Source organism: Elaeis guineensis, chromosome 1 (genome assembly GCF_000442705.2).
Source record: "Elaeis guineensis isolate ETL-2024a chromosome 1, EG11, whole genome shotgun sequence".
Classification (NCBI taxonomy): domain Eukaryota; kingdom Viridiplantae; phylum Streptophyta; class Magnoliopsida; order Arecales; family Arecaceae; genus Elaeis; species Elaeis guineensis.
In genome coordinates this window covers 7,733,812-7,748,154 of record NC_025993.2, presented here as the reverse complement: position 1 = coordinate 7,748,154, position 14,343 = coordinate 7,733,812, and the positions used below count along the sequence as shown (strand labels likewise).

Genomic DNA, 14,343 nt, shown 5'->3' with positions numbered 1-14,343 from the left:
ATTTGTGCAAGCTAGACAGATGCTAAGAAAGGGATGTAGAGGTTACCTAGTATCAATAAAAAATAAAGAACATGATGAATTGAAGTTACAGGATATTCCTATCGTAAATGAATTTTCGGATGTATTCATTGATGATTTAGTCGGACTACCACCAGACAGAGAAATTGAATTTACCATTGAGTTGGCACCCAATACCAGTCCGATTTCTAAAGCTCCTTACAGAATGGCCCCTATGGAGTTGAAGGAGTTAAAAGATCAATTACAGGATTTATTGGATAAAGGTTTTATAAGGCCTAGTGTATCTCCTTGGGGAGCTCCAGTCTTATTTGTGAAGAAGAAGGATGGTACTATGAGACTTTGTATCGACTATAGAGAGTTGAATAAAAATACTATCAGAAATAAGTATCCTCTACCTCGAATTGATGATTTGTTTGATCAGCTGCAAGGTGCACAAGTTTTTTCGAAAATTGATCTTCGTTCAGGATATCATCAGTTAAAAATCAAAATAGAAGACATACCAAAGACTGTATTTAGAACTCGTTATGGACATTATGAATTTCTAGTAATGCCTTTTGGGTTAACCAATGCTCCAGCAGCCTTTATGGATTTAATGAACAGAATATTCAGATCCTATCTTGATAAGTTTGTTGTCGTATTTATTGACGATATCTTGATATATTCAAGAAGCAAATTGGAGCATGAAGAATATTTATGGTGTGTACTACAAATATTGAGGAAAGAAAAGCTTTATGCCAAATTTAAGAAGTGTGAATTTTGGCTGGACAAAATAGTCTTTTTAGGACACATCGTATCTAAGGATGGAATTTCTGTGGATCCAGCAAAAGTGGAAGCTGTGATGCAGTGGAACAGACCTACAAATATTTCTGAGATTCGAAGTTTTCTGGGAATGGCAGGATATTACAGACGATTTGTAGAAGGATTCTCCCGCATAGCTGTACCTTTGACTCGTCTTACTCAAAAAGGGGTTAAATTCGAGTGGACCGAAGATTGTGAATAGAATTTTCAAGAATTAAAACAACGATTAGTTTCAGCCCCTATCCTTACTATACCAACAGGAGATAAAGGATTCACAATATATAGTGATGCATCTAAAAAGGGACTTGGTTGTGTATTGATGCAACATGGCAAGGTAGTGGCCTATGCCTCAAGATAATTGAAACCATATGAACAGAATTATCCGACACATGATTTGGAATTAGCTGCAGTGATTTTTGCCTTAAAAATTTGGAGACATCACTTATACGGTGCGTAGTGTGAAGTGTTTACTGATCATAAGAGTTTGAAGTACATTTTTACGCATAAAGAATTAAACATGAGACAGAGAAGGTGGTTAGAACTGTTGAAGGATTATGATTTAACAATCCATTATCATTCGGGAAAAGCTAATGTTATTGCTGATACCCTTAGTAAAAAATCTGTGGGAAATTTGGCAGTTTTAATTACACATCAAAGTCAATTATTGGAGGATATAAGAAAACTAGAATTAGACATCCGAATATATGACTCAACAGTACAGTTAGCCAACATGAGGGTTCAGCCAACACTCATTGAAAGAATTTCAGTTGCCCAGAATGATGATCCACAACTAATGAAAATAAGAAATTCAGTAGAAGCTGGGGTTCAATCTGAATTCAAGATACATGAAGACGGTTCGTTGAGGTTCGAAAATAGGATTTGCGTACCCAATGATTCAGCACTCAAGCATGAAATACTTCAGGAGGCACATCAGACCGGTTATACAGTTCATCCGGGAGGTACTAAGATGTATAGAGACTTAAAGAAAATATATTGGTGGAATAATATGAAGAGAGAGATCGCTCAATTCGTGGCTCAATGTTTGGTGTGTCAACAAGTTAAAGCTGAACATCAGAGACCTGCGGGACTACTTCAACCTCTTGATATTCCAGTATGGAAGTGGGAACATATCACTATGGATTTTGTAACTGGACTACCTAAGACTCCAAGTAAAAATGATGCAGCCTGGGTGATTGTGGACCGATTGACAAAGTCTGCACATTTTCTACCAATTAGAGTTGGATTTACTTTGGAAAGACTAGCAAAGTTGTATATGAAAGAAATTGTAAGGCTACATGGAATTCCAGTGACCATCGTATCGGATCGAGACACCAGATTTGTGTCACAATTTTGGAAGAGCTTACACAAGGTATTAGGAATAAAATTGAACTTCAGTATAGCTTTTCATCCACAGACTGATGGTCAGTCAGAGAGAACTATTCAGATCTTAGAAGATATGTTGAGAATCTGTATTTTGGATATGAAAAATTCATGGGATGAGCATCTACCTTTGATTGAGTTCGCTTACAATAACAGTTATCAGGCTAGCATTGGTATGGCACCTTATGAAGCTTTATATGGTAGAAGATGTCGATCACCGATTCACTGGGATGATGTTGGTGAGCGAAGAATATTGGGTCCCGAACTTGTTCAACAAGCAGTCGAGAAGATTCAATTAATTAAAGAATGACTTCGGGCAGCACAAAACAGACAAAAAAGTTATGTAGACAATAGGAGACGAAAATTAGAATTTCAAGTTGGAGACCATGTATTTCTCAAAGTATCTCCTTCAAAAGAAATCTCAAGATTTGGCATTCGTGGCAAATTGAATCCTAGATATGTAGGTCTGTTTGAGATTTTGGAAAGAATTGGTGAGATGGCTTATCGACTTGCCTTACCCCCTTCACTTGCAGGAGTACATAATGTTTTTCATATTTTTATGTTAAAGAAATATTTACCAGACCCAAGTCACATCGTGGAACTTGAACCAGTACAAGCCAGAAAAGATCTAACATATGAAGAATATCTGATACGGATCGTGGACCGTAAAGAACAGGTGCTGAGACGTCGCAACATTCCTTATGTCAAGGTACAGTGGAGTCAACATTCAGAAAGAGAAGCTACTTGGGAGCTAGAGGAAGAAATGAAGCAAAAATATCCCCAGCTCTTCGAGACTACAAGTATGAAAAATTTCGAAGACGAAATTTCTTTTTAGGGGTGAAGAATGTCATAGCCCAAGCCCAAGCCCATAACGTCAAGACCCAAGCCCAAAAAAAAAAAAAAAAAAAACAGAGAGGAAAATCGGGAAGAAGACTCCTGATAGGAGTCTTCTTCTCCGACGAGACCCAAGCAAATTGGGAGTCCTAGGACCTCTCGAAGTCCTAGGACCCTCTATAAGAAGACCTCCTCTCTCTTTAGAAACTGAACATCGGCCTCCTCCCTCTCTCTTTCTCCCTGTTTTTTCCGATCGGAGCCGCGGACACCGTTTGGTTTCTCGCCGTGATTGCTCGCCGGTGGGGTCACCGGAGGCCGAGGTAAGTCTTCCTTCCCTTCCTCTCTTCCTTCCCTTTCCTCCCATACCCTTGAGCGTGACGGCCGGCGACGAGTGTCGCCGATTTTCGATCGGAAAAGAGACCCCTGTTTTGGGCCTCTTTTTCCTTGCATTTTTCGACGCCGGCGATCGCAATCGACCGCCGGCCATGCTCCTCCATAACCGAAAGAGCAGCCTCCCTCTGCCGTCGGCCTCCGCCGCGGCCTGAAGGGCCCGGCAAAAGGAGGGGACGCCGGTCCCCTGTTTCGGCATGGAAAGAGCCGAGAAGAAAAAGAAAACAAAAAGAAGAAAAAGAAAACAAAAAGAAGAAAAAAAAAAGAAAAAAAAAAGGGGAAGAAAGGAGAGAGAGAAACTTTCTCTCTCTCTTTTAGATTTTTAGGATTTATGGAATAAAAAAAATAAATAAAATAATAATAAAATAAAAATAAATAAATATAATTAGGATGTCCATGGATTAGTCTAAAAATCCTGGATGCTGTTGTCAAAGTTGATCCTCGTGGGGACATTAGATTTTTAATAATTTTAATTATTTTTAATTCGATGAAATTTTGATTAAAAAATATGATATTTGACGTATCAGGTTCAGAGAAGGATTTTCGTGATTCCTAGAATTCCTAATTGGATTTTCTTTTGAGGTAAGTAGTGTTTACTTTTATTAAATTTATCTGATAAATTATAAATTTTGAATTAAATAGATTTATGCATGCTTGTGATTGAAATTATTTATTGACATAATTGTTGAAATTATTTATGATTAAAGTAATTTACAGAAAATTATTTATGATTGATGTTATTTGTTGAACAATTATTACGATGATGTATGATCACAAAGAATGACATGATTGATTTGATTCGAATTTTATTTATTTATATTATTTTTAAAAAAAATAATATATGAATTGAAAAGACAATATGAAATTGACAACCTGACTGTGTTGAGGACCCCGTCAATGGGGGCATATACGTTGGCAATTGACTGTCCTGAGGATTTATGTCGCCAGCAAGACCAGCGACATGTCGCCAGAGAGACCAGCGACAAACCGCTAGCGAGACCAGCAGTTCCAAAGGACTTGGCTACCAGATGATTCGCAGTCCACCGCAAGCAGATACGCGGTATTATGACCCTGCCACAGGGATAATGTGGTCATAGTCATGGTTGGTAAGAAGAACTTAAGAAATTGATGAATTTAAGATGAAAAGTATAATTTGAAATTATGATGAATTGAATTTTATATATGATTGATAGTATGATTATGATTTCATGAAATTACATATTGATTTTGTTATTTTCAGTAAATCGATATGTATAGTATTATTTGCCTGGTTTATTCAGTTAAAGGTATACACTGCTTACTGAACTGTTTAGCTCATGATGAGTTTTATGTTTTTCTTACAGATCCAGAAAATTAGCTTGCTGCGGGATTTCGGTTGGGAGAGCGATTAGAGATGGAGTTAGCTCATTGATTTAGGATTTTCTCAGAATTGATTCAAGACTTTTAATTTTTTTTTTAGTATTGACTTTGTCAGACAGTTTTTTTTTTTTGAACACTGAGTTTTGATTTGTTATTTGAATTAAGATTTGATTATTAAATATTAAAAAAAAATTTATTTAATTTTGTGTGAAGATATCATGATGAGATGCCTTGCATGCTTATGGAAAAAGTATTCTATGAGTATGCGGCGATTGCCATGATCTTCGATTCAAATCTCGGATCGGGGACGTGACAGATGTTCCCATCATACAAACGGCTAATCTGCTGTTTTTTCTATGCACAAATTAATAACACTTGACGATATTTTCTCTCAACAAACTAGAAATTAGTCAATTACCAACCTGTAATAACCCATTCAGTGCAGTCTGTATACAACATTATTTCATTTTTGTACATTTGGTGTCTGCAGCAAGAGGACTGTCCTTCACACAGCTTTCATGCATTAAATACACTGCAAGAAACCATCAAAGAACCAAAATGTTGTAATTAAGATGGTTGAGGTTTTATTGCAACAATGTGCATAGTTTCAGCCCCAAGGGGAATATTCTGATTCATTTTTATACATCTCACAAATTTATGACAGTCAATATTTCTTGATTGATGACATTAGCCGAACGCATAAATCCACTTGACAGAGATGATGACTTCAAAAGAATTGTCCCGAAACTCAACAAACTTCCAAGCACTTGTTCATTTGATTGACTAATTATCAAATTTGTGGAATAAGACACAATGGTGAGATGTAGAATTGCTTGGTACCTTTAAACCTATAAATTGCTTGAAAATTTTAATGATGTGTTTGACCTCAGAGATGGAACAAAGCTAAAGTCCTATCTTGCGCCTTCGTATGTCACAACTCTAGAATCCACTGTCAGTTATATTGCCTGCATGTAAAACTTCAGTTAGGATTCCCCATATGGAAATACATTTTAAAAACTTTATTGTTATAATAAAATTAGTAGGATATCATCTCACATGGTATGGAAAGCATTTTAGTATAACATCTATCAAAGATCCACGTACCAAAGAAAAAGATATTCCATTTTTATTGCAGTGGAAGCCAACAATACATTGTTACTGGTAAGAACTAATGGTTAGCCTCCTGCCACATAAACTCAAGATGTATCTCACAACGTACTATAGTTTGTGGACACAGCATTGTATCCACAAGCTGCATAGCAACCAAGACTGATGATTTGATGCATATGAGAAAATAATTTCCATCGTAGCTTGGATGAGACTAGCTAATTAAGTATATGAAGTCCGCAATTTGCCGCAATGCAGGGCACAGAGAAGCTAACTCCATATGCTTTGTCCATTCATGTAAACTAGATAATAACACAATCATGATACCTGGGTTATCAAATTACCCAGATAGACGTAATAAAACCCATATCAGAAACAAGATGATAAAGAACAAGCCTAGAAGCTTTGTGCCAGTTGACATCCTATTTACATGCATAAGCATGAAACACAATTCAATTTCCTTGTTTTTATCATGAGTTCACAAGATGATCGCTGATATCACCACGCCAGTCAATACCAGCATAAGTTGCAAGAATAAGTCTCCACCATGGAACCAAGGGAGATGAGAAATTAAAAAACTCGGTTATATTATTCTTTGTAAATGTATTCATTAATAGTCCAAGAGCATATTGGGAAATAATGGTGAAGGAATATGCATTCATGCAAAGGTGCATCAGTAAACATTTTTGTATCTTCTAACGGAGTATTTGAGGCCTAAAAGCTAATTGAATCTGACTGAAGCTGCTTGGCTATTCACAGCTGCAAATCACAATCCTGGAAGTTTGTCTAAAGAATTTGCAGGTCTTATTTAGGTTTAGGTGTAGTTTTCCCCTTCCATAACCCTCTCACGTAGATCCCATCCACTCTCTTTTGCTAGGCATGCTTTGATATTAACATGCTCTGCCAGTTTCAACTTAAGCTTCTCTACATTGCAAAAACCAGACTACCATTGCCTTCGGAATTGATTTATTTTCACTTCCACATACATTTGTCTCCCCAGGTGGTCTCTCTAATTTCTCAATTCCTTGATGAGTATACTTGATGCTCTCAAAACAGGAGACCCATCTATTTGGTTGCTTGGATTTGGTTTCACCATGTTTCAAATTTCGACCTCATATCAGCCAAAATAAACAAAATAACTAACGTTTGATAGTATTTTGACATCCATAAGTATCAGAAAGATTCATTTGATACGATCACGATCTAAGTTCAATTTCCATTGTTTCACACTTGCAATCTCACCCATACTCTTTATTTTACAATTGACATTAGAAAGCTCCTTTAGCTTCTTTATGTTCGTTCTTCTACCTACATGAAGCAATTTGCTTCATACAAAAGCAATTTTCACTTATTAATTTAATCAATTCCACTTTCTCGATCATTGCCTTGAAGATTGTTGGATATTTCATAATTGTTATTTGAATTCCATTTGGCATATTTTGAGTTTTTTATTTCATTTTTTTTTTTCATGTTCATATCCTTTATTTTTCACCTTCTTGTCTCTTCATGCTTTGAGGCATGTATGACATCCATTTCTGATGTACGCATAGGCAAAACCAGAATTTTCCATTTCTATTGTTTGGAGGTGTGGGGGTTGTGGGTACGGGATTAACAGTAGTCAGTAAATTATAAATAAATAATTGCCCTTTTTGATTAATATTAAAGAGCTTACAAATGAAATAATCGATTACAATTGAAAACTAAAGTCATTATTGCTAATTCATTTCCTGCTTTCAGGAAATTTCCTTTGTTCTACTCACTGTCAACAATAAACTCCTTATGCTACAGAAAAGCATATAACGATGGAAAAGCATTATTAAAACTTTTTCTAAAAAAAACAGATCTTAAATACGGGTACCAAACCTTATACTATTTTCCCATTTAAATGGTATCATATAGGTACAATTATACATGCCAAAAGTGCAAACATCAAAAAAGAATAAAAAATAGTCGATACCAACCGGGATGGTTGGTATGGTGCCGTTGGCACACACTAGTACAGATTGATACGAACTGGTATGGCCCATGCATATCGGCACAGATAGTTTCTACATCCTACACCTGTATCAATTTCAGTTTCGCATCGGAATACCAACAATGTCATCCTGTTCTAGCAATTTTTATGTCCATGCCGATAAATAAGAATTATTATCAAGGAAGGGCACCAACTATTAGAGTTGTTTCTTTAAAGAAAGAAAAGAAAAAGAAAAAATAAATTATTAACAAGGGATTTCCAATTATAATCATATGCAAAGAGAATTCATTTGTTCATGACTTGCATGTACCAGGGAAAAAGGAAAGAGGAACAATAAAAAGAACAAGCGACAGCTGAAAAATTAACCAGGAAAAAAGAAAAATGTGGAAAAAATTCGCATCACTCTCTCTCACAAACACGTGCATGTTTTTCAAGGAAACGCTTTTGCTTATTTAAGGAAAGACTTTCGCATAAATTTCTAGTCGCAAGATGGTACATATATGAATGTTTTTTTGTCCACGCTATGTATGTTTTTATCACAAGAGGAGGGAGTATTCAATGGATGGCTGCAACCTAAAGGACCAGGAAAGGAGGCACATTAAAAAGGATATGGGTGTGCAAGAAGATGGAGGCTTGAACTTCTATCTTCTTTTTCTTTGTTTGTTTTTGTTCTTTTGACTTGGATGCGTCAGAACTCTCAAAGCTATCGTTATGGCCCTCAAAAAGGTCCACCTAAAATAATGGTGAAGTCCAACCACAAAAAAAACCACACAAACTTTTGGCATTTAATAATAAAAATATGCAATCCATGCCTTGCAATAACTGATAACAATGCACTCATGCAACCCAAAAAAAGGATCACCAGTAGACACTTTAAATACTTCCATTTTGTGATCAGTCACAGAATATAGTATATTTTAAAAACTTTGTTGTTATAATAAGATTAGTGGCATATTATCTCACATGGTATGAAAACATGTTAGTATAACATCTATCAAAAATCCACATACCAAAGAATTCGATCTTTTTTTTTTTTTTTAGTTGTTGAATTTCTGTTTGATCAATATATGACATTCCCATCCTTTTTTATTCATGTCAACATGCTGTGTAGAAGTTATTACATCAGCAATAGTATTCCCATCCACAAAGGACTATAATTTTTTATGCCTCCTAATTTTGAGATAATCAACATGTTATCTTTTTTTTCTTTTTTCTTTTTTTTTTTGAGTTATGAAATTTTAAAAAATATATGCATATTGATATAATTAGAAGAAACAAGAGCAACTCTGAGTTAATAAAATAAAAAAAAAATATAGTGACTTAAAAAAAATAAGAAAAAATGTAACGGCAATTTTCACTTCTGGATCTGGCAAACAAATATTCACCCAACTTTACTCACACTTAGCCAAAATTTTTCAAATCAGCCAGTTTAGTTTAAGTATATAAGAAACTCATTCTCTCTCCCCATCATCCAATATCTATAAACTAAGGATCCCAATTTATAGAAGTTTTTTAATTATTAACTTTTAGATCTGGCATATCTGTTTCCTTTTTCACTTTTTTAGTGATGCAGGAATTATAACTCTCCAATTTTTGAAACCACACTGGGATTAGGCGCTAGATGGTAGCAAAGACTGACTAGCACTGAGCAATAATAGGATTCCAGTTACACAAACACGTGCGTTCTACCAATAATCCCCACAAGAACATATCCCCTCGGTCACGTGATGAAAGCAATTGGAATCCCTTAGCACGATGCTCCTCCCGTACACCTTGGACACCATCTTGATCGCAGTGTGACAGTCGCCACATACCCGCAGGTTCTTGTACACCCGGATCACCGCGCCACGTGGCATGCTGATGAGCCCAAAGGCCACAGCCAGCTTCTCACTATGGTACGCCAATCCCATCTCCTTCCCCTCCTCCCCCACATCGTGCAAGGCGAATCCCGTGTCCGCCACGTACCCCTCCTCCTCCTTGATCCTTCTCAACATCTCCTCAACCTTCGAATATATTTCAGCCGTCCGTGCATGCCCCCGATCCTCCACGTGGAACACGTGCACCACACCACCCATCTCGATCCAGCTACATCCCGGTTCCTTCATCACCCCTCGGGACTTCATCAACGATCGGATCCTCGACACGTCACCCCATCTACCGGCCGCGGAGTACATATTCGAGAGTAACACGTAGGGCACTGCGTCCGTTGGATCCAACTCGAAGAGCATCACAACCGCCCGTTCCGCGAGTGCTATGTTCCTGTGTACCCTACATGCAGCCAGTAGCGCCTTCCACACGGTGGCGTCCGGTTCAGTCCCCATCCGGTCCAGCAGCTCCGCCGCCTCCTGGATTTGGCCCGAGCGACCTAGGAGATCAATCATGCACGCGTAGTGCTCCGGTCCGGGGACAATTCTATAGATTCTCTCCATAGACTCGAAGTGGGCTCGACCGGCCACGAGCAGACCGGCATGGCTGCATGCGAAAAGTAACCCGATGAAAGTTACATAGTCCGGTTTAAGTCCGGTCCGGGTCATGTCATCGTAAAGCCGGAGGGAGTCTCTTCCCCGACCGTTTTGGGCAAACCCAATGATCAAAGCCGTCCACGTGATGGCGTCGCGCCGGGCCATCGAATCAAAAACCGTCCAAGCATCATCCACACACCCACTCTTGGCATACATGGTGACCAGCGAGTTCCCCACCGAGACGAACGAGTCGAACCCGCCCCGGAGGCTACCAGCGTGGACCTGCCGACCGAGTTCTAGCAGGGTCAACCCCGCGCACGAGCTGAGCACGCCTGCCGTGATGAACTCGTCCGAGTTGATGCCGAGTTCTCGCATCTCGGAGTAGAGCTGGAGAGCCGACTCATGTGACTCGCGGCGAGCAAGGCCGGTGAGGAGGGCGGTCCAGGTCACGACGTCCCTCTCGGGCATCCGGTCGAATACCTTGCGGGCACAGTTTAAGCTCCCGCACTTGGCGTACATGTCGACGACAGCGTTCGCCACGTGCAGGTGGGCCTCAAAGCCGGCTTTCAGGATTAAGCCGTGGAGGGAACTCCCGTTGCACGCGTCCCCAGCGGAAGCGACCGAGTTGAGGGCGGAGGGGTACGTGAACTCGTCCATCTCAAGCCCTCGGTGGCCCATTTCGGCGAACAGGGAGAGGGCGTCAGCATATAACCCGCTACGCGAGCAAGAAACTATCAGAGCGTTCCACGAGACCGCGTCGTCCGACTCAGCTGATTCAAGGACTGTCCTGGCGCTGGCGAGATCCGAGCATTTGGCGTAAAGGGTAACGAGAGAGCTGGTGACGAACGGGCTGGAGGCGAACCCAGTCCGGACCGCACACCCGTGGACCTGGGTGCCAAACCGGAGCGCACGCTCGGAGGCGCAGGCGGCGAGGATGGTCGCGAGGGTAAAGGAGGTTGGGCCTACGCTTTCCATCCGCATCTGGCGGAACCGGTCCATGGCGCCAAGCGTATCGCCAGTTCGGGTGAGGCCAGTGATCAGAGTGGTCCACATGACGCGGCTGGAACGTGCCGATGGCCGGGCGGAATCGAAGACAAGGGCAGCGGAAGCTGCGTGGCCGCACTCGGCGTAGGCGCCGATGATCGCCGCGGCGACGAGGGGATGGGTGGCAAGAGAGGACTTGAGGGCGAGGGCGTGGGACTGCTGGGCGGGGCGGAGGAGGACGGCAGAAGAGCAGGCGTGGAGGGCGGCGCCGAGGGAGTAGGGATCGGGAGGGAGGCCGGCAGCGAGCATGTGGCGGAAAAGGACGAGGGCGATGGAGGGATCGCGGCCGCGGCCGCGGCCGGCGGAGATGAACGTGGCCCAGGAGAAGGCGTCGCGGCGGGGCATTCGGTCGAACAGGCGGTTGGCGTCGTCGGGGCTCTTGGAGAATGGGCCTGAATGGAAGCATGGCTCGAGGCTGGGGGACAACGGCGTGGCGGAGGGACTGGCTCACATGGTATTTAATAAACACTCCGATCTAACGAAATAAAACCAAGAACCAGATCTAAATCACTATACTCATCACCAAAAGGAAGGAAAACAAATCCCAGGAATCAAACCATCAAAACTTGATCGAAGAGAAGAAAGCTCAAGGAATCCAAACACTTCATACCTGTAAGCAGGAGCCCTAACATGATCCCGGAGCTGCGATGTCGCATGGATCGATCCATGGCTCCTTCAGGAGCTTCTCCTCCTCGAAAACCCAACGCTGGAGACGGATCTGATGGAATCTCTCCCTCTCCCTCTCTCTCCCCCACCCTCCCAGAGCTCACGAAACTCGCAAGAACGAAGGGTTTCAACGGTATTTAATCGAAGGGTTTGGGTCACCGTGGACCAACATGGAATGGGAGGTCCAGTTGTTGTTGGGGCGATCTCAACGGTTCATTCCACGTATGCAAACGTGAAAGGTTCGCGAGATTTGGACGCGCGAACAAGAAAGTTGATGAGACAGAGAGGGGTGTAAATGGAATGGGTTGGATTGAATTATATTTAAATTTAATTTTAATTTAAAATATTTTTAAATTAAAAATTTAATTTAAAAATTAAATTAAATATTTTTTTAGTTCAATTCAATTTAGATCAAAAAATTTTGGTTAGATTGAACTAAATTTTTGAGTCTACAATTTACAATTTAAAACATAATTCAAAAATAAATTATATGAATTCAAAATATATATTACTTATAGATACTCTATAATACCGTCCTATATTTAACAACTCATATTATAATAACAATAGATAAGAAATAAAAAATACAAATTTCAATATCATGGATCTCAAAAAATTTCTAATATATATTATATTGGTACTATTTATAATATTAATTTATTATATATATACTAATTATTGCCGTTCAAATCGATCGAGGCCGGAAGACGGACGTTTAAGGTCGGAAATCAAATGTCTGGTCCTAATGCAGAGATGCTGGCACTGGAGAGACCTGCAAAACAAGTCCCAAACCGAAAGTTGTAGCTTCGGTGAGGATCCTCTGACGCTCAAATCAAAAAAGTAGAGAACAAAGGAACATCAACTAGTTCTCTGAGAAGGATTTAATTGGACTTATCTGGATTCTTGAGGCTCTGGTTGTTTATATAGATGGATATCGGATAGCTGGTTGCATAGCTGTGTGAACGTACGATCTTGAGATTATCGGGCCGTTGAAATTACCATAGTGGGTAAGATAATTCAGCCCTTGATGGCTCCCGCGAGATCAGGAGAGATTGTTACACCGTATGTTTATCTGTTCAGGATGGACAGCTGTAGCACACAATAAAGGAATAAGTCGGCTGAGGTAGCTTATGCACAGATTGGACTTCGTGGACGCCTCAGCTCAGCAGGAAGACTAACTCCTCAGCTCGTACGACAATCAACGGTTGTGTTGACAATCTGAGAGCCTAAAATGCCTTACGATGCAATGCTGATCCGAGGTGCTCATGGTGAAGCGAAAATTTAGTGCAGGGGCAAAATGGTAATTTTAAAACTTTTTTAAAATTACTATTTTACAGTAAAATTATTAATTAATTTCATTAATTAATACTAATTAACCATACACTAGGATCTAAATATAATACAACAGCATGCATTTAAATTTGAAATTCAAATTTGAATCAGTAAACATTTTACAGTACTGTGTTCAGAACACATCACCTTTTGCGGGTAGTCGATCACCACAATCTGATCACCGTCGGAGGGCTCTGATCATCACGTCGCAGCCACCCAACTGTCTGACCTCTGCGGATCGTCCACACGAAGCTCCCGTCTGATCAGCTCCTCACGAATGCTAGTTCGTGATTTCACCCTTTTGATGACAGATGTTGATCGAACTCCTTCGATCGATGTGTGCTGACTTCTCGGATGCTCTGGATCATCTGCACAGTTACTTGAGAGGCTGATGGATCTCTCTCTAAAATTTGGTGGACTCACGACACTCGTGGCACACCAATCTCACTTCCCGAACCCTAGGTAGAAACCCTAGGGTACACACCAAAAACCCTGCGCCCAATTTTCTCTCTTTTCTTTCTTTTTCTCTCGGAAGGTTTTGGACCTTCACCTTGCGCAGAAGCCTTCCTCACACCCCAAAGTTTCTCTCCTAATTTTTCTACGCACATCCCACCTTTCTCCTCTTTTTAAAACAACGTCGAACGTGTCTTATCCGCGTGAGAGGATAAAGACAAGAGGTTACACATTTGAATTCAAATCAAATTTGAATTCAAACGAAAACCAACTTATCCCTATCCTTTTGGGCGTGAGAAGAGAAGGGGCGTGGCTATTTGTGTGTGGAAAAGTTTCACGAGAAACCTTTTCTCATGTAAGTAATGTGGCGCACAAAATGGATAAGGATGAAAGGGCAAGTGATAAGTTATCCATTCAAATTCAAACATGCTTTGAATTTGAATGGCTAACTAATTAATTTATCCATCCATATGGCACACAAATGAGGACGTGGGGAAGGGTTTTACGTGAGAAAAATTTTACGAG

General features: G+C 40.4%; 1 protein-coding gene across 2 annotated transcripts; it reads right to left on the bottom strand.

Annotated features, from left to right (window-relative positions):
* Window positions 1–5,340: 5,340 nt before the first annotated feature.
* LOC105037194 (putative pentatricopeptide repeat-containing protein At5g52630) lies at window positions 5,341–12,278 on the bottom strand. Of its 2 annotated transcripts, none has more exons than XR_003799733.2 (2): window positions 11,978–12,278; window positions 5,341–5,744 (listed from the first exon to the last, which is right to left on the bottom strand). XR_003799733.2 is itself a non-coding variant. In XM_010912887.4 (2 exons), exon 2 carries the CDS (start codon window positions 11,710–11,712, stop codon window positions 9,547–9,549), a length of 2,166 nt encoding a protein of 721 aa, XP_010911189.1. In that variant the 5' UTR covers window positions 11,713–11,842; window positions 11,978–12,220; the 3' UTR covers window positions 9,484–9,546. The 2 variants fall into 2 exon arrangements, 1 of the variants encoding a protein (XP_010911189.1); XM_010912887.4 differs by lacking the exon at window positions 5,341–5,744 and adding an exon at window positions 9,484–11,842 and having other exon boundaries at window positions 11,978–12,220.
* Between the last annotated feature and the right edge of the window lie 2,065 nt (window positions 12,279–14,343).